The following is a 20,452-nucleotide window of genomic DNA, read 5'->3' as shown; positions in this document are numbered from 1 at the left end:
CACCGATGCCTCTCGCCAGCGCCCAAGGGCTGGCCAATGACAACAGCGCCGCGCGCCCTGACAATGCCGCGCGCGCAGATCCTGATGCCTCGCCAGCGCCCAGCTGCAGGCCCATTCCAGCAGCGCCTCGCGCACAGACCCTGATGCCAAGCACCAGTGCCCAGCCTCAGGCCAGCACATCAAGTGTCGCGCGCGCCCACAGCAACGCGCGCGCAGACCCGCAAGACAAAGATGCTGCCATCGGACTTAGTTTTTCCTTGTAATAATCTAAGTCCTTTTCATTGTAATCATAGACTAGTTTTCATCATTTTCATTTCAGTGTGCTTCTACAGCTTTATTAGGACTAGTCTTGTAATGTTGGTTTATTTTTTTTAAGCATTATTAAGGGGGACCAAACAATCAAACATTTCAATCAGCATTTTCTGGTGTCTCTCCCCCTCGACACCACATCATTGTAATCATCATTTTCAGTCATCAATAAAATCATCATCAGCATTCAAAACCCAATTCTCTCTCAGCTTCCGCAATTGCTCACGACATTGGTTTTCCCGCACGGCACTGACAATCTAGTCTAGCGTGCGGCGAGGACCTCATTGGCGGACAGCAACCGCACTGACATCGGTTGCTTAGCCTTACGTTTCCCTTCCAAAGATCATCAGGAAGGCGTTGCGTAACAATTGGTATCAGAGTCTAGGCTCGACATCGGACGAGGGAACACATTTGCCATCATCACCATTTCTGACCATGGTGAATCATGGGGAGCGTCTAGCATCCCTAGAAGAGACGGTTGACCGATTACGACCCATCGTGGATACGGTGCCTGATCAAAACAACAACCTAGTGCAAAGGTTGGACGACCTGGACCGCCGAATGCGGCAGGCCGAAAATGACATTGCAAACATCAGTCGTGACTCCGACGAGGACCGACAAACGGCAGCCATTGAAACTGCCAATATTCATGGCAAATTTGAGGACCTCCAACAGGAGCGTGCCGACGATTTAGCCCATCAGCAACATGAGGCAGACAGACTAACTGCCATGCAGCAAACCATAAACGACTTGACAGACAAGCTCAACGTTGTCAATGCTGCCTTACAGAGCCTACTTCGAGAAGGCGACCATCACATCAGGGGTGCAGCAAACCTCACCCCCATTCCACAAAAGCTTAAGATACCGGAGCCAAAGCCATACGACGGATCCCGGGATGCTAAAGAAGTGGAAAACTTCATCTTCGACATCGAACAATACTTCGATGCCGTGGGCCATTTGGAGGAATCCAAAAAGGTAGCGACTGCTGCCATGTATCTTCAGGGCGATGCCAAACTTTGGTGGCGGGTCAAATACGAAGCCATCAAGGCCGGTGAAGATACTCTTCAGACATGGGACGAATTGAAGGTAGCCATACGCCTGCAGTTCTTTCCCGAAAATGTGGAATACAATGCAAGGAGAAAGCTACGGGACCTCCGCCACACCAGATCAGTGAGGGAGTACGTGCGCGAATTCTCCGCACTCATGCTAAACATACGCGACATGGGGGACAAAGACAAACTCTTCGCATTCATAGAAGGTTTGAAACCTCATGCCCGTATGGAACTACAGCGACAACGGGTAGACACCCTGCCCAAGGCCATTCAAGCTGCAGAATGCCTTGGCGATTATCATTTGGGAACTCAGAACGACAGGCCCCAGCCGTCTGTCCGAGGGGGATTCAACGGGCACCATCCCAGCAATGGTGGCCCAAGCAAAAGTGGGGGAGATCGGAGTGCATCCAAAACTAAGACTCCTCCCTCCAACAGCAACAGTGCTGCATCCATCAACAACAATCAGGGGAGAAAGCCTCCCTCAGAATGCCGTCATTGCGGCGGGGCACATTGGAACAATGAATGCCCAAACATCAAGGTCAATGCTCATCAGACTGTCGAGGATGAGACAGATGCATCAGACACATCTGAAGACAACCAGGTAGGCGCCTTCAATGCAATTGTTGGCTCTATCCCTCATGCCTTAGCGGGGACCAGTGCATGTCCTCCTAAGAAAACATCAGTCCCGATCACCAGGAAAGGGAAAGAAAAGATGGACGAAGGACCTCCTAAACAAGCGAGGACCCTCATGTTCGTCGAATTGAAAGTGAACGGCAAGCCCCTTCACGCCTTGATAGACACGGGTGCCACCCACAACTACTTGTCATCAACGCAAGTAGAGCGCCTAGGTCTTGTTGTACAAAAGAGCAAAGGCCGCGTCAAGGCTATCAACTCACCACCTCAGACATTGGGTGGAGCAGCTACAAATGTCCCAGTGAAACTTGGCCCATACAAAGGAAGCATCGACCTGCGCATCGCAATCATAGATGACTTCGACATCATAGTGGGTTTGGATTTCATGAGGCAAACCAACACCATTCCGGTACCATATGCCAACATGCTCCTGATGATGGGAGAAAAAGGGGCCAAGCCCTGCACCATACCATGCTTTCCCATAAAGATGGCCGCTGAAAACATCTCGGCCATGCAGTTGGAGAAGGTAGTCAACAGACATGAACCTCAGGTTCAGGCTACCCTTCGCAGCAACAATCAGTCATCATGTCATCGGCCTCAAAAGACTGGTGACGCTCATCATCGTGTGAAGACTTGTCAGCCATGCCACAAGGACAAGTCGGATCACTCATCACAGCCGGGACCCTCGCAGCCATTACATGTCCCTCAGAGACCATGGGAAAGTGTTTCCCTCAGATTCATCACGGGATTGCCCCAAGTCGGCAATCTTGCATCCATCATGGTTGTCATAGATCAGTTCTCAGACTATGCAACTTTCATAGCAGCCCCGCAAAACATCTCAGCAGAAGATACAGCTCGACTCTTCTTCTCGCACATTGTCAAACATTGGGGCCTGCCCAAAAACATTGTTAGTAGGCGCGACTCACGCTTCACTAGCAACTTTTGGACCCATCTCTTCAGGTGCTTTGGGTCAACATTGAGTCACAACACAGACATCCATCCACCATCGGATGGCCAGACAGACCGGTTCGATGACATGCTGGAGGAATATCTCCGCAACTTCGCAACCGGATCACAGAAGCATTGGGTGAAGCTCCTGGATGCTGCTCAACTGTGTTTCAATTCTCAAAAGAGCCATCATACAAACAAGAGCCCTTTTGAAATTGTTACCGGACAGCAACCGCTTCTCCCGCAAACGGTGAATGCATCAACCATGCCGAAATCTCCTCGAGCTGCCAACTTCTCGAGCGAATGGGAGCGCAACATGGAGATAGTGCGGAGCTATCTCACCAGGGCCCAAGAGCGGGCAAAAAGGTTCACCGAACAAAAGCTTTGCTTTGCCCAACATCAACCAGGGGACAAAGTAATGCTATGCATCCCAAAGCGGTACTTGTTTGCAGAAAGGACCCATGACCCTCGCCTGCAACAAAAATACATCGGGCCCCTGCCCATTGAAAAACGCATTGGGAAGTCCACATACCAGGTAAAAACTCCATCCTGGGTGGAAGATCCATCCAGTCTTCCATGTCAGCCGCATGAAATCATTGCTTCGCTACAACAGCAAGCTCAAAGAATAGAGGGGCGCAGACCTCCCATCCAACAACCATCAGAAACATCATCATCATCATCATCATCATCATCATCATCATCATAAGGCTCCGAGGACGGCGCCAACTCAGGTGGGGGAGAATGTCATGGGCTGCTTTCCAGACATGCCCCATGACCCCTTGGTCGCGCCCCATGGCGGCCTAGCAAGCCTCACAATGCCTAGCGCCATGGTCGGCCCCGTGGTCTTGGCTGCGCCAAGTGACAAGCGCGCATGTGCCTCTGTCGCCCCACCGATGCCTCTCGCCAGCGCCCAAGGGCTGGCCAATGACAACAGCGCCGCGCGCCCTGACAATGCCGCGCGCGCAGATCCTGATGCCTCGCCAGCGCCCAGCTGCAGGCCCATTCCAGCAGCGCCTCGCGCACAGACCCTGATGCCAAGCACCAGTGCCCAGCCTCAGGCCAGCACATCAAGTGTCGCGCGCGCCCACAGCAACGCGCGCGCAGACCCGCAAGACAAAGATGCTGCCATCGGACTTAGTTTTTCCTTGTAATAATCTAAGTCCTTTTCATTGTAATCATAGACTAGTTTTCATCATTTTCATTTCAGTGTGCTTCTACAGCTTTATTAGGACTAGTCTTGTAATGTTGGTTTATTTTTTTTAAGCATTATTAAGGGGGACCAAACAATCAAACATTTCAATCAGCATTTTCTGGTGTCTCTCCCCCTCGACACCACATCATTGTAATCATCATTTTCAGTCATCAATAAAATCATCATCAGCATTCAAAACTCAATTCTCTCTCAGCTTCCTCAATTGCTCACGACATTGGTTTTCCCGCACGGCACTGACAATCTAGTCTAGCGTGCGGCGAGAACCTCATTGGCGGACAGCAACCGCACTGACATCGGTTGCTTAGCCTTACGTTGCCCTTCCAAAGATCATCAGGAATGCGTTGCGTAACATAAGAAATGGTAACTTGACTCACAATCCCATAATCTATGATTGCAGGTCAATGATGGAGCAATTGGCATAGGGCATAGATACATGGAACAGAATCAAGTGGGGGATCTCCTCGCGAAGGAAGGAGCTAAGAAGGGAAGCTTTGAAAGAACACAGTTTTTGACAGTTCCTCCTGTGTTTGCTAACAAAACAGTGTGGGCAGACATCTTAGGAACTGTTTTTTAAAAAGAAAATCAAGGTTTGTAATATTGATCCATTTTTGTTAATGCTACTACTCAAGGGAACTCACATTCCCTTACTAATGATGTCATTTTGTGAGGAACGTCTTTAATATATTAATATATCCAGTTTACCAAAAAAAAAAAAAAAACTTTAAAGTCTTAGATTTACTTTTTCTAAATAACTTTATAATAGTAAATATTGCATGAATTTCTGTTGCTTGGTTATAGTTTGAGCATTTAGTTGATAATATTTTAGGCAGAGAATAAGTATATTTTAATTTTAATAACTGCATGTCTTATCAATATAATAGAGCCTTGTTGATCAAGCCCATGCTTCTTTTTTTCCTTTTTTTTTCTTTCTGGGTTTAGACAAGCGAAAAAACCAGTTGCAAAGCTACAAACCGTTCCCAAAAGAATGCTAGCGATCTGATCATGTAGTAATAAATAATTGCATTTCAGCAAAAAATGTATATATATATATATATGGATGGGGCAAGCTTTGGAAGAAGCGATATGTTATCGAATTATCTTATTGGAAATAACAAGAGCATCTCTCGCGGATCCAGTATTTTAAGATTGTGGGTTCCCGCAGCAATCTCAAGTTAATATACAATAATAACTAGATTAACGGACTGAGTTCCAAGCTAAATAGTCTTATACATTTAATTAATTTTTTAATAAGAATACAGGAGCTAGACAAAAGTTATTGGGCTTACGGGAATCCGTACCTAATGCACTGGATTTGCCCCTGCTCTCAATACACAGTTTCATATCTGAAGCAAGTTTTCAAGAAACTGCTCGAGTTTTAGCAAAAGCAACTCTTCGGGTAGTATCGATTGGTTGAAAGACCTGAAAGAGAACGTTGTTTTGGGGGTTATACCCGTTGGTATCGGATTCAAGGGTAATGCACCCTTCAAAACAATATATATACATATATATACATACATATATATATATATATATATATATATATATATATATATATAAAAACTGTAGATAAGTTATTTTAATACTAAGCTGATGGGAAGGTAGGGGCTGTGCCCAATATTTAAATCGAAGTGGCAGAAAGTGCGCAGAGAAATGGCTTTAGCCATCAAACATGAAGAAGCTCAAGGGCAGACAAGAAGAGTGTAGAGAAATGGCTTCTTCTATTCACGTTGTTCTATTCCCTTTCATGTCCAAAGGCCATATTATTCCGATCTTGGATCTTGCTCGCCTTCTACTCATTCGCAAAATTTCAATCACCATCTTCACTACTCCTGCAAATCGCCCTTTCTTCGCCAATTCCCTTTCCGACACAAACATAAATATCTCCGACATCCCTTTTCCTGAAAACATACAAGGAATTCCCGCAGGTGTGGAGAGTACTGATAAACTTCCCTCCATTTCTCTTTTTGCTACCTTTGCTAGCGCCACCAAATTCATGAAACCCAATTTCGAAAAGGCCTTAGAATCTCTTCCGTCAGTTACTTTCATGATCACTGATGGATTCCTCGGATGAACTTTAGACTCTGCAAACAAATTTGGTATACCAAGACTCTTATTATGGAATTAGCACTTTTTCCATGGCAGTGTCTCGTTCCTCCAGTGGACTTCTTCGGACAGAATTGTCCGATGATGAGCCTTTTCCAGTCCCTGATTTCCCCTGGATTAAGCTCACGAGAAATGACTTTGATTCACCCTTCAGAGAGCGTGAACCCAAGGGTCTCTTTTTTGAGTTTGCTGTTGAGCAAAGCATTGCCAACTCTAAAAGCTATGCTCTACTTATTAACAATTTCTACGAGCTTGAGTCTATTTATGTGGACCATTTTAATAGTAAATATAGTCCAAGAGCAGTGTGCGTTGGACCATTTTGTGCAGCGATCGAGCCACAAAAAGCACAATCGGAAAGCTTAGAGAAACCTTCGTACATCAAATGGCTTGACGGAATGCTAGAACAGGGAAAATCAGTTTTGTACGTGGCATTCGGCACCCAAGCGCAAGTATCTTTTGAACAATACAAGGAAATTACAATTGGTTTGGAGAAATCGGAAGTGAGCTTTTTGTGGGTAGTCAGGAGAAATCTAGCAGAAGTCAATGATGGATTTGAAAACAGAGTGAAAAACAGGGGACTGGTGGTTACAGAGTGGGTTGATTAGAGAGAAATCCTGAGCCACAGGAGTGTTCGAGGTTTTCTAAGCCACTGCGGCTGGAACTCGGTGGTAGAGAGCATATGTGCAAAGGTGCCAATACTAGCATGGCCAATGATGGCGGAGAAACATTTAAATGCAAGGATGGTTGTGGAGGAAATCAAGATTGCACTAAGGGTCGAGACATGCGATGGTTCAGTGAGAGGGTTCGTGAAGTGGGAAGGTTTGGAAAAGCCGATAAGGGAATTAATGGAAGGAGAGAAAGGTAAAGAGGCAAGGAAGAAAGTGAAGGAAATCGGGGAAGCAGCCATTAATGCAGTCAAAGAAGGGGGATCATCCTGGCAAGCATTGAACGAGCTGATTCTTGAACTAACTGCAACAAGACAGGTTTGATTTGTGCTTTTCTTGTGGGAGTATGCTACCTTTGTAAAGAAATAAATTTGTGTCTTCAATCAGATATCTGATCATATGCGTAGTGCTGTGCAGGACTCTAGGCTTCTAGTTGGTTTATATAAAGTATCACCTAAAGATATTAATTGAACTACACTGGAAAATAATGTAGCAATTCTTGCAGGCACTTTTAGGTGTCATCTGATAACAACTTTCTTTTTCTTTTGATAGGCTTATCATTAAAGAATTTAAGCTCAATAGCGCAAGTATATTTCTTCAAAAACCACTCAGTAGGGATAGTTGGCAGGCAGGGTGGAAGATTATTTAAAATTTAGAGAATTTATCTTCTATCCACTTGAAATTTTGAATGCATTTTTACACAGTTAGTGCAAATTAACCTGATGTACACAGCTACTGCCCTATTTTTCATGTTACTAACTGCATTGATCATGAATACTTTCATCGCAAAAGTTAACTTATGAAGTGAAAATTGCCCAAGACCACATAAGGAGACAAGAATCCATTTGCTTCAACTACATATGGAAAGGGAACAGTGATTAATGTTACTTACCAGCACAACTTCTGGAATTTTTTAAGAAAAATAGAGATGGTTTCTAACTAGGTCATATTTCAATAAAGTGAAATTACCCATAAGTGATGCCACTGATTTTCAGCAAAGGTAATCACACTGCTTTGGATCCCACCACTGTCTCAACACAAAAGGTTGTGGTCAAACACCCCTACCCCATGCCCCTTTCATCCAATGAAAAACAAGAAAAAGAAACTGAAGACCACAGATAAAGGCCATCGAAGCAACACTATCAAGATGCTTCAGGAAAAAGAAGAGAATCTTTTATTTTCTAGGAATCAAGATAACCTAGTGGAGTTTCACTTCTCTGACACTCACTGTGTTCAGAAAAGAAAGGTAATATGAAATAGTAGATTACAGAATATTGATTGGAGAACAACAGCCCAAGCGTCTGTTTCTGACCGTTGTATTTTCTTCATAGTTTTGGGAATATGACCTTTTTGTGGTCGAGCACAAGACACTTCTAAATGGGCTATATTCCAATTCTGGTCATTTTTAAAGGTTGTTCATAACACCGACAATGATATTGTACATCAACTCTGATCCTAGCTCTCATGGGTTAGATAGCACCTCAAACTTATTACTATATGAATGCTTCTCAACTACATTGTTATGAAGTAAATTTGACAGCTGAAATTATCAGGATGCAGCAAACAAACCAATGTCATGTGAGTCGTAAAATAGAGTAATAGCATTTCAAGAATCAATAGATAAAACATGAACTATATTTTGTAGGACTTCAAGAGACAAAAAATAAAACAAAAGCCATCAACTGTACTGTCGAGCTTGTTAGCACTTTGTTCATACAGCATCTCAGAGAATTCCAAACTAAGGGACTAACCTCTATGCCATCAGATAACAGAAAGATCAACAAAGAGAAGCAAATCAGAATATCCGTTAATTGCCTTCTGTTTTTGCAACACATGGTAAATCCATATTAGGAGGTAGATTCTCCATTTGGCATTCTGAAGAAATTGCAAATTTTCCCTTCTTCGGCCAAAGCCAAATCTTGGAAAAAGAGTAACTATCAGTCTTCGTTCCAATACTTATCCTTTTCCCCTCACCATCCCCTTCGGCTGATAAATTGGCACACCGTTCGCGCAACTTGGCAAGCTTCACATTGCACGCATTTTGCTCATTGCTCAAGTCTACCTTAAGATTAAAATCACCAACCACATACTGATACGAGCCCAATGAATAGCATCTCCTTGCATCCAAATTACTACTACTAGTCTCTCCTTCTCCCTCCTCTGCCCCAACATTCAATTTTCTAAACTTACCAAGTCTCACAGGAAAGGTTGCTATATCAACTGCACTTTCCTCTATATCAATTGTTTTCTGAGCAGCAGATAACCCATGATCTCTATTGACACGACATCTGTCATCTTCTTTAGGGTCATCAAGATCAGAAATTGGACTCTCAGATAAGAATCTGGGGTCGAAAAGGGTTCCTCGACATAGCGGGCACGTTGAGTTTGTTAGGAGCCAAGTATCTATACAATTGATGTGGAAAGCATGGCTGCAAGTTGGCAGTAACCTCAACTTGTCCTTGTCAGAGAATTCACACAAACAAACAGCACAATCAAAGGGTTCTTTAGGACCCATAACCTCTTTGTAAACAAAGACAGGTAATGCATCAATAAATGCTTGATCCAAACCAGAGTCATGTTGATGGAAAAGCTGCTGCAACTGTCTTTGCAGAGCCTCGGAGGTAGAAATTTCAAGGTTACCATTAGTTTGTGGTGAAGCTGAAGAAGGTTTCTTGATAAGAAATCTAACAAGCAAGTGGAGAAAACCTGATATGAAAAAGATAACAGCTAATATGACTATAATGATAAGAACAGCTGGACTAATTTTGTTACCAGAAGAGGATGAATGGCCTGGTTCTTTGTGAAGATTAGAAGTTGGACCAAATGAAGAATGAGATGGGGGAGATAGATGAGGGGAATATGCAAAGGCACCACCTTTTCTATGTTGAATCCAAGACATTTTCAGATGGGTATGCCCAAAATCCAATCTTTGTGCTCTAACTTCTGTAAATAAACAGATCATCTTAGATTCTTAGCACACTCCAAGAAACCAAAATTGGAACTTGTTAATTATTTCCACTATCTCATTACCAATAACTGCTGTTGCATTAGACTGCAGCGAGTTCTAGTGATGCTTAAAGCAGCAACTTTTCCACTGTTTTCAGATGAAAGCACAGTTCAAGAATTGTGCAGACATAATATGGTGACAAATTACTCAGACAGAAAAAGTTAAAGGCCATTTTTTTACCTGACTGGATTCCCACATATCTACCATTAGTAAAGACTGAATACTCAAAGACCCTTTAAAGAAAATGGAATCTTTTCTTGCCCCAGAAAACCCCTGAGGGGTTCAAGACTAAGGTAGATCTTAGAAGCTCTTATGCAGAAGAAACAAAAGGAAAGTTTGAATCTTTGAGCATGTACACCTCTAACTCTCTGTGTCTGAAACACAGCTCTTGGCTAAGCAAAGTATACATAAATATATATACACTGACAAAGTGGGTGCTCTGAACAAGGGGGTGAGATATTTGGGGGGGGGGGTGTTCTGAACTGGAAAAAGAAAGAGACAGATTTGGAAGAACCAAAGGGTGGCAGGGACAGTCGTAACTAGTCTCCAAAAATAAAGACTTAAAAAGAGTAAAGAATGACAAAAAGAAATGGGGCTGATTGCCCTTTTATTTCTCGATAAAATTAAAAGGGAAAAGTGGAAAAGAAAAAGGGAAAGCAATAGGAAAAAAGATAAGTTTCAAATCCTTGCTCGCTCCAAGAATAACGCGCGTTAGTTTTGGCAATAATGGGCTTTCTTTACGTTTCCCGCCATTTATTTGCAGGGAGATTTGCAGAAATTGATTACTTCTACGTTGGAGTTCAATTCTTGCACCTGGTTAAGAAATTTTTAAAGAAATAGTCTTGGATCTTAATTTTAATACACAAGTCTAACTAGATTTGTAAAATTTGTCTTGTTCACAAATTATATCATATGAGTCATTACTTTATATAAATTGTTCGCAATTATTGTAGGACAAACAAAATTTCACTTCCCTTAATCACTAGACATAATTTTTGCAAAAAGTGTTCTCAAGTTCAACCGGATAGAAATTGTTTTTTGGTTAATCAATTGTTCACAAGTTTTGCACTACCAAGTATTGCTAATCCGACTAAACTTGTGATCAATTGAACAATACAGTCAAGTTAGTTTTTGAAGAATTTATCAATCATTCAAAGCTAAGAAGAAGAAATTAAAGATGAAGAATCGGAACAAAGCTTTGTTTATTGCTATACAGCGTAAATAAGAAGAAGCATCTACAGTGTTTTAACTAACTCACTAACCACCTAATGACAGTTGTAATCCACTAACTAACACACTAACTAATACGCTAAGTATAGTTAACTTAGCTAACTATAATTAAGCAACTATGGTTAACCTACATCCTTTACACCTCCCCCTCCCCCCCAAGCTAGGACTGGGAAAAATGTTGAGAAGTCCTAGCTTGGACATCAAATATGAGTGTTGAAGTCGACCAAGTCCTTTTGTAAGTATATCAGCTTCTTGCTCTGCCGTAGGACAATAGAGAGTTGAAACCAAGCCTTGTTGAATCTTTTCACGGATGAAATGGCAATCAATATCAATATGCTTTGTTCGTTCGCGAAAGACAGGATTGGCAGCAATAGCAAGAGTTGATTTACTATCACTGTAGATAGGCACAGAAGAATCATGTTGCACTCCCAGCTCCTTGAGTAAACCAAGAATCCAGACAATCTCCGCAACAATGGATGCTAGGCTGCAATATTCAGCTTCAGCTGAACTTCTAGAAATAGTGGATTGTTTCTTAGACTTCTAAGATATCAAGGAAGAACCAAAATTAACAAAGTAACTTATAACTAACTTGCGTGTGTTAGGACATGCAACCCGGTCTGCATCACAAAATGCTGATAATGATTCAAAACAATAAGCAGACAAGAGAACTCCCAATCCAAGATTGTTTTTGATATACCTGACCACCTTGAGTGCAGCTTCCATACGAGAGACTTTAGGACTATGCATGAATTGGCTTAAACTCTGAACAGCAAAAGAAATAACTGGCCTTGTGACAGTTAAGTAAAGAAGCTTTCCTAAGAGTCTCTTATATGGTCCTGGATGACTCAGTAATGTGTCATCAGATGAACCTGTATGAGTGTCAAATTCATTAGTTATAAGCTTCACATTGGTATCTATAGGACAGGATACAGGCTTGGAACCTGAGAACCCCAACTCAGCTATGAGTTCTAAGGCATATTTGCGTTGGTGCATCAGTATACCATCATTGTTTCTTGCAAACTCTATGCCTAGGAAGTATTTGAGTTTTCCTAGGTCCTTGATCTTAAATGAGGCTTGCAAATCATCCTTTGTTTGTTTGATCATAACAGGACTATCACCAGTGATAAGAGACTAGAACAACCACTATGTGATCTGCTGCTCTTTTAATGAATAGGGAATAATCCAAGTGACTCTGCTGAAAACCAGCATCCAATAAGGCTGATGTTAGCTTGAGGTTCCATTGTCTGGATGCCTGCTTAAGTCCATAGAGAGACTTAAGCAGTTTGCAAACTTTGAATTTGTCTTTTGATCCATTTAAGCCTTGAGGTATTTTCATATACACCTCCACAGATAGATCCCCTTGCAAAAAAGCATTGTATACATCCCTTTGATGAATAGACCATTGCCTCGATGTTGCAATAGATATCACACTTCTAACAGTAACCATTTTCACCACAGGTGAAAATGTTTTTTGATAGCCCAAACCTTCTCTCTGATTATACCCTTTAGCTACCAAACGAGCTTTGAATCTTTCAATTTCTCTTGATGCTTTATATTTGATCTTGTATACCCATTTGCATCCTATTTCCTTCTGTTCTTGTGGCAAATATACTAATTCCCAAGTCTTGTTATCCTCTAGTGCCTTGATTTCTGCATGCATTGCCTCTATCTATCGTTTGCCTTTTACTGCTTCTAAATATGATGTAGGTTCTACCTCAGATAAAAAATTAGCCAAATAGCTTTGGTATTTTAAGTAAATCGCTTCATATCTAATTACTTCTGAGATAGGGTATCTGCAGCAGCTTGCAGTACTTCTCTTGTCATTTCTGACATAATCCTTAAGCCATATGGGGGTCTTAGATACTCTAGCTGGCTTCCTTATTCCCTCAGCATTAAGCAAAGCAGAAGAATCTCCAAGACTCTCCACATTGTTATGCTCAACAGGATATGAAATGTTTTGTTCATCTAAAAGAGCAGGAGCCACAGTAGGTGAGCATGGCACATTGGTTGCAGCAAGAGTTATATTAGATGAGCATGGCACATTGTTTGCATTAGGAGTTATATTAGATGAGCATGGCACATTGGTTACATCAACAGAACTAACTACCGTATTTTCTTCTTCATCCAAATCTTGCCTTGGCACTGGAGTTATGTCCAAGAATAATGACTCTGATGAGTCTTCTGCTATATGAAAAGGAAATATATCCCCATAGAACACTACATCTCTACTTATAAAAAACACTTTATTCTCCAGATCCAAAAGTCTATAACCTTTCTGATGTGCAGCATATCCTAGGAAGACTAACCTCACAGCTCTAGGTGCAAATTTATCATGGCCTGTCAGATTAGTAGCAAAACATAGACATCCAATAACCTTCAAATATGTTAAAGAAGGTGTCTTACTCAGAAGCAATTCATATGGTGACTTGTTTGCTAAAACAGAAGAAGGAATTCTGTTGATAATATATACAGCAGCATCAATGCAATGTCCCCGGTATCTGATAGGTAAGTGCCCTTGAAATCTGATTGTTCGTGCAGTTTCAAGTATATGTCTGTGTCTCTTTTCCACAACTCCATTCTGTTGGGAGTACATGGACAGGAGCTTTGATGGACAATCACATGCATTTGAAATAAATCACTACATGCATTGTTAAAAAACTCACTCACAATGTCTGATCTAAAAACTTTAATTTGCTTCCCAAACTATGTTTTAATCATAGCAATAAAGTTTTTGAGCAAGAAAGTAACATCAAAGTTTTAGTCTCATAAGAAACACCCAAGTCCATCTGGTAAAGTCATCAACTAATGTAAGAAAATATTTCATACCATCGTAAGTAGCAATCTTATAAGGTCCCCACACATCCATATGGATCAAATCAAAACTATGTAAACTTCTGCTAGTGCTAGTTGGAAAAAGAACTCTAGTTTGTCGTGCTAATGGACAAATTTCACACTTAGACAGAGAATCATTATCAAGTCTACCACTATAGTATTTGTTTACCGCAAAAATGGTAATAATAATTAAATTTGATTTTGTGGTTTTAAAAATACGTGATCTATTTTTATGCTAGTTGTTAGGGCAATAGATGCTAAGTGAGGTACTTGGAGTCAAAATATGAGCTTAAGACAAGACATTAACCGAACCGAATGGAGGTCGATCGGAGCCTCAAGCTTGCTTATTCGGGGCCTCGGGGTCGAGTCTAATATCCCTCCAGGGGTAGTCGATGGAGCATAATGGTTATAAATAAATCAATGATGGCTCTTTATGGCTAATAATAAGTAATAAATGAAGAACAATAAATATGAACAATAAATGCAAGTAAAGAGGTCGGAAGAATGTGTTAGAGAGCAGAGAGAATGTTCTTGAGTGTTTCATATTGAGAAACGGGTGACTACAAAATGACAAAGATCCCCTTTATATATGGGGGGGAATATCAACATAGTACAAAATACGTTTATTACAAAGATATGGAGATGGGACAGCTAGTTGATGTCATGTTTCGGGTCTGAACTTAGCTTACTAGACTTTGTCAGCTCCAGTTATGCGCCTTGGGAACTCCTCACTTTTCATCATAGTTGTTGGTTTGCGCTGCCTCGAGGTCGAGCGTCGATAACCCTCGAGGGTGAACCTCGACCATAGTCTCGAACCTGTGAAATATGCTTGCGAGGCATCATAATGATGGAAAATTGGACCCTCCAATTTTACCATATATAGATAGTCCACGCGTTTCTTAGAGTGAAAGTGATAAGAAACGATCTTGAATATCTACCTCTCCGGTACTTTCGTAGCGACGACAGTCAGAAGGTGACAAAAGATGGCGTACACACAGCTTTTGAAAGCCTTCGCATTTATTACAGCAGTTGGCTGTCTCTTGGCCTTCTTCAACTCGCGTGTGGGGCCTCTATAAATACTTCCCCTCTCGTTCTTTATAACTTACTGCACCGCCAAGCCCCCAAAAAGGTTCCTTCTACCTTTACTTTTGTTCTTTCTTCGAAACGCAACTTCCCTTTCTCCTCTGAAATCTTTTAGGAATGGCGAAACTTCCGCCTCTACTTCTTAGGAGAACGTGACCCCCTCTTCTTCACTTCCATCTAAAGGAAAAGCGGTAGTGCCTCCTCGTGCTGAACCGATTTCAAGGTCGAGAGACCTTATTCGAAGCCGGGGCGTCGTGAGCCTGTGTCTCAGTATATTAGCTTAATAACATATGTCGAAAGGGTGAGGAATGATTACCGTAAGGGGGATGCGGTGCTTGTGGAGATCCCTTCTTGGGAGGAGGATATAACAACATACAAAGCCGATTTTCTCAGTGTGTATACTTACCTATTTACCCTTGGGCCGGTGGGGCCATCCTTGCCTCCGATAGACCCCGTGATTCTCGACTTCTGCCAACGATATCAAGTGACCCTCATCCAAATTCACCCTTCATTCTGGCGCATTTTCGACATGATCAGGTACTATGTGAACATGATGAGGAGATGCCCTTCACCCTCGATCACCTGATCAAGATGTAAAGCCCTTGTCTCTTCCATGGGGGTCTGATTAAGCTCCACTGCCAAGTTCTGAGGGTCCTCTTTACTTGCATTGAAGAAGTTAGGAACGGAGGGTGGATGAGCCACTTTGTCCGAGTAAAGACTTCGGACCTGATCCCGGTGGAAAGGATGTTGTTCCCCTAAAAATGAAACATGGAACGTAAGTAGATACGTTATCTAGCATTTCCTTGCTTCTTTTTAGGTACATCTTTCCATGCGCTTAATTTTCTCTGCTGATGAAGCCGTAGCATTTTACCCCGTGCGCGGTCACGGACCTCTCTGGCTGGGTCAGCCGGCTGGACTCGATTTGCCCATATGCCAAGCGAGTGTGGCGTGATCTGTCCCAAGCTCGATGGGAATCCAAGGACCACGGTGAGCCTTTACTCCTGCTGCAATCATTCCTTTCAATCAGATTGCTACTGATAGCGTCATTACTCCATATGCTTACCTCTTGCATTCATGTAGGTTTGGGGGAGGTCCCCTTGATGAAGGGAACATTGCTAGGTGAAGAGGGTACCTCGGGACCCGATGAAGGGAAGAAGAGACAAAGGGAACCGTTGAATGAACCTTCGGAATCCAAGAAGATCAAGGCGGAAAAAGCTAAGGTCGACCCGGCAGCTCTAACTCCAGAAGTAGCGGGAAGTCCCTGAGTTGAAGGTGAGGGGGAAAATGATTTCTTGATAGCATCCGAGGGAGAGGAAAACCTGCTCGGCCCTTATGCCGTGGAGATAGTGGCTCCCGAGCCAGAGCTTGATGTCGTCGAGGTCCAACTTCGAGCTAGAGAGGCCACTGAGGGAGTTTCGGGTGACGTCCCCGAACCGTCCAATGGCCAAAATATCCCTCGAGCTGGGACGCATTCGGTAGGTGGTTCTGAGGAACCCGGTTTTGTAGCCCTGATTGACCCTGCTGGTGTTATTATCGTGAGTGATTCTCCTCAAGGAATGACCTTACCTCATAAGGGAACACAAGATGCCCCGAATGAAGAAACTTCTGATGTGGGGGTGCCTATCGAAGATGAAAATGCGTTTGAAAGGCCTTTAGCCACTCCCGAGGGAATTCCTGAGCTCGATGCTTCACTCATCTTCAGCAAGATGAACATGATTTGTGAGCAGGTAGTTTTTGCAAATCCTTCATGTTGTCCTGATCTTTGTCTTTCTAACTTGTCTTTTTCATGGCTTCATGCCAGGGCGCTTTATAATCAAACTTTCGCCCAGTTTCAGGTTGAGGTGACCCGTCACGAGCGTGAGAAGGCTCATCTTGGTGAACAGGTTACCTAGTTTCCATTTGCTATTGTCTAAATGTTTGACAGATCCTAGCGTTTTGGCATCTTTGATCTGATTTGTGCAGTTTGAGAAGGAAGGTGTCTTGTTGAGGGAGGAGCTCTGAGCCAGAGACTTCGAAGTCCTCGAACTCAAACGGCACCTGAAAGAAATAACCTTTGAGAGGGATAACCTCCAGGAAAAGATAGCTCTAGTCGAGCACCAGCTCTATGATGCGAGACGGATAGTGATGAATATAGAGGTCTCTATTCTGAGTTAGTTATTGCACTATCCGGGATCAAAACCAAAGCTGAGGCACTTATATCTTTGCACAAAGAGGATGAAGTTGTAATAAACGCTCATAATGGGATAGAGCATGAGGAGGCCGAACTAAAATTGACTCGAGTCGTGGAGCATGCTCGGTTAGAATCTCGGAGGCAGACTCTCGAGGATATACATGTGGGGGTATCAATTTGTCTGCCGAGCGTGAGAGGGTGAAGACCCTAGAGGAGAAAGTTGTTGCCATGTTTGCTTTTGAAGATGTGCCAGGTAGTGGTTTAGAAGATGATGAGAATGGAGGCGGTATCCCTCGAGGGGAAGTGGTCGTTAAAGGTCCCAGGACTGTAGCCGGAACCATTGGGGCACAACCTCTGGCGGATCCGTCAAAGATGTAGGCTCGACGATAGATTAGGATTCTATTTGGATCCTTCCTTGTAATGGGTTTTCAAAAAGCCTTTGTAAACTTAACTCTGCGGGCGATATGTATAAATGGCCTTTTGTTTTTTATCACTTCTTTTCTCCTTTTCCTTTTGAGAATAATGTGTGCTATTTTTGATAATCAATCCGAGATCTTAGACCTTGGGTTAGACCCTCGGGTTTTTGCTATTGCTGAGCGACTTGTAACGGTGGAAAGTTAGTCCTTGAGTGTTCTCAGGTTAGACCTGGCTTTTATACGTTGGGTCATTGCAACCTTCGATTTTAGTGCTGGCGATAGTGTATCTCACACATTTGGTCAGTACGACCTTCGATTTTAGTACTGGCGACAGTGACTCTTACACGTTTGGTCGGTACGACCTTCAATTTTAGTGCTGGCGACAGTGGCTCTTACGCTTTTGCTCTTAGGCATATTTAGTTAACTATTTTGTGTTCAATCTCCAAATCGGGTTTCAACTCGAGCTCATTCGACCCTATAGTTTTTGAATTTAAAGTTGGCACTTAGGCTCTTACACATTGGGTCGGTATGACCTTTTGTATGTGCTGGAGACAATGGCTCTTATGCTTTAGGTTGATGCAACCTTTTGTATGTGGGTTGGCGACAATGGCTCTTACGCCTTGGGTTGATGCGAACTCTAATATAGGCTTTATTTGTCCCTCGATAAGGATTTTTTGAAATAATGTTTGCCTGACTCTTCGACGGTTTAAATAAAACCTCGATTGTGAGTCGTTATATGGCGATGATTGAGCACCTCGGGAGGTTTGGCTCGGTGGCTGAGTATCTCGAAGCCTGTATTTAGGAGCTGACATGGTCGAAACTTTTTTGCCTATGTTAAGGGTAGCCTGTTTAACCGGTTCTTTTCGAAGTGTATTCGAAGTAATTGAAGTCCTGTGATTTTATAGCGACGGTCGGGCGTCTAGGAATCGTGTTAGTTTGGCTGGTACAACCTTGTGACCGTAGTCATTTGTGTTTGACCGGAGCCTTTCAGTCCCGAGTAAAGTAGTTTCGGCGTCTATATCGAGGGTATGCCTTTTTAGGGGTCTTACAAGTTCGATATATAGCCTTAACTTTGAGATCGGGTTTATGCCTTTTGTAAGTTCTTACAAGTTTTACATGCCTTTGATGTCTTACAGTTTTGGATACTTGGTACAAGTATGGTTCATGCCTTGATTGAGGTCTTACAGATATTGTCACTTGGTACAAGTGTGGTTCATGCCTTGCTTGAGGTCTTACAGATATTGTTATTGCCTTATATAGGTCTTACGAGATCGAGACAGCCCATATGTGGTCTTACGGCCTCGGGTTTTGATAAATTGATGGAGATGGTGATTGACAGCAGTCCCTGAGTCATTGAGGATTTCTCGACTCGGGAGCCATTACTTGTAAACTTAGTATTGCCTCATTGAGGGCTTACGATTTCGGAGTTCCCAACTCGGAGGTCATGTGGCCTTGAGTTTTTTACGTTAGTCCCCGAGTGTTCGGGACGTTTTTGGCTCTGGAGCTGTTTTGTGATCTTGATGTTGCCTTATTGAGGGCTTACGATTTAGGAGCTCCGACCCGGGGGTCGCATTGTTTCGAGTTGTCGACGCCAGTCCCCGAGTATTCGGGACGTTTTTTGGCTTTGGGGCCGTTTTTTTGCAAAAAATATCGAGCTTTCTTGAAACGCAAAATGCTTTTGGGAAGTATTATTTGATTACTTAGTACAAGTATACACGCCTTTGCTGTTAAGGGCTCAGTTGTTCTATACAGATATAGTTCACTCGACCGTTTGGCCCGGTACATTATTTTCCTATCGAGACCCTATTTGGGGTATTTTGGCTTCTTTGAGTAGGTGACCTTCTGAGGGATTCCCCCCAGTATTCGAGGTTGATTTCAAAAGAAGCCTTGAGTACTTGTTGAGTCTTCCTTAGGTAGCATATGGATGTTTCCTCGTTAAAAACCTTGCCAGTAAAACCCTTTTTAGGATAAAAACCCAATCGAAGGAAAAGAGTGCAACATATGCTTTTGAAACCTAAGGCCTTCGAGTTGGAGGGTGCTTCAGAATCTTCCATCGGACACCTTAGCAGTAGTATCGTTTCATCATTGATATGTTCCAATTGCTTGGAAGTTGCTCACCTTCCATGGTGTCGAGCTTGTAGGACCCTTTGTTGATTACTCCGAAGATGCGGTATGGTTCTTCCCAATTTTTGCCTAGCTTTCCTTCATTAGGGTTTCGGGTGTTGAGGGTGACTTTCCTTAGGACCAAGTCCCCGACTCCGAGATGTCGGAGGTTTGTTCTCCTGTTATAATACCTTTCGATCATTTGATTTTGGGCGGCCATTCGGACGAGCGAGGCTTTTCGCTTTTCATCCAATAGTTTGAGGGTTGTAGTCATGGCTTCGTTGTTCGAGATCTTAGTGGTGTGTCAGAATCTGGCGCTTGGCTCCCCGACCTCCACTGGTATTAGAGCATCAGTGCCATACACTAGAGAGAAAGGTGTTTCCCCTATGCTCGAATTTGAAGTTGTTCGGTATGCCCATAGCACTTCGGGAAATATTTCTCTCCCCTTAGAGCTTTCTAACTTCTTTTTTATGTTTTGGATGATGGTTTTGTTTGTGGATTCAGCCTGGCCATTTGCACATGGATGGTATGGCGTCGACAAGATTCTCTTGATTTTGTGATCCTCGAGGAACTGTGTTACTTTACTTCTGATGAACTGCCTCCCATTGTCGCATGTTATCTCGGAAGGAATCCCAAATCGGCATATAATGTGATCCCAGATGAAGTCAATGACTTCTTTTTATCTAAT

General features: G+C 42.8%; 1 protein-coding gene and 1 pseudogene across 1 annotated transcript; one reads left to right on the top strand and one right to left on the bottom strand.

The window, feature by feature from the left end:
• The first annotated feature begins 5,752 nt into the window (after positions 1–5,752).
• On the top strand, positions 5,753–7,321 carry LOC104247080 (UDP-glycosyltransferase 90A1-like; annotated as a pseudogene).
• A 1,181-nt stretch (positions 7,322–8,502) lies between these two features.
• LOC104247081 (RING-H2 finger protein ATL46-like) lies at positions 8,503–10,501 on the bottom strand. Its single transcript, XM_009803025.2, has 2 exons — positions 10,111–10,501; positions 8,503–10,017 (listed from the first exon to the last, which is right to left on the bottom strand). The coding sequence occupies exon 2, from the start codon at positions 9,883–9,885 to the stop codon at positions 8,731–8,733; it is 1,155 nt and encodes a 384-aa protein (XP_009801327.1). The 5' UTR covers positions 9,886–10,017; positions 10,111–10,501; the 3' UTR covers positions 8,503–8,730.
• Between the last annotated feature and the right edge of the window lie 9,951 nt (positions 10,502–20,452).

This window comes from Nicotiana sylvestris, chromosome 2 (assembly GCF_000393655.2).
Source record: "Nicotiana sylvestris chromosome 2, ASM39365v2, whole genome shotgun sequence".
NCBI classification, from domain to species: Eukaryota; Viridiplantae; Streptophyta; class Magnoliopsida; order Solanales; family Solanaceae; genus Nicotiana; species Nicotiana sylvestris.
This window is presented reverse-complemented; position numbering and strand designations above follow the sequence as displayed.

Coding starts and splice junctions, on each gene's coding strand:
- LOC104247081 (XM_009803025.2), bottom strand. CDS start 9,885: ATGATCTGTTTATTTACAGAAGTTAGAGCACAAAGATTGGATTTTGGG.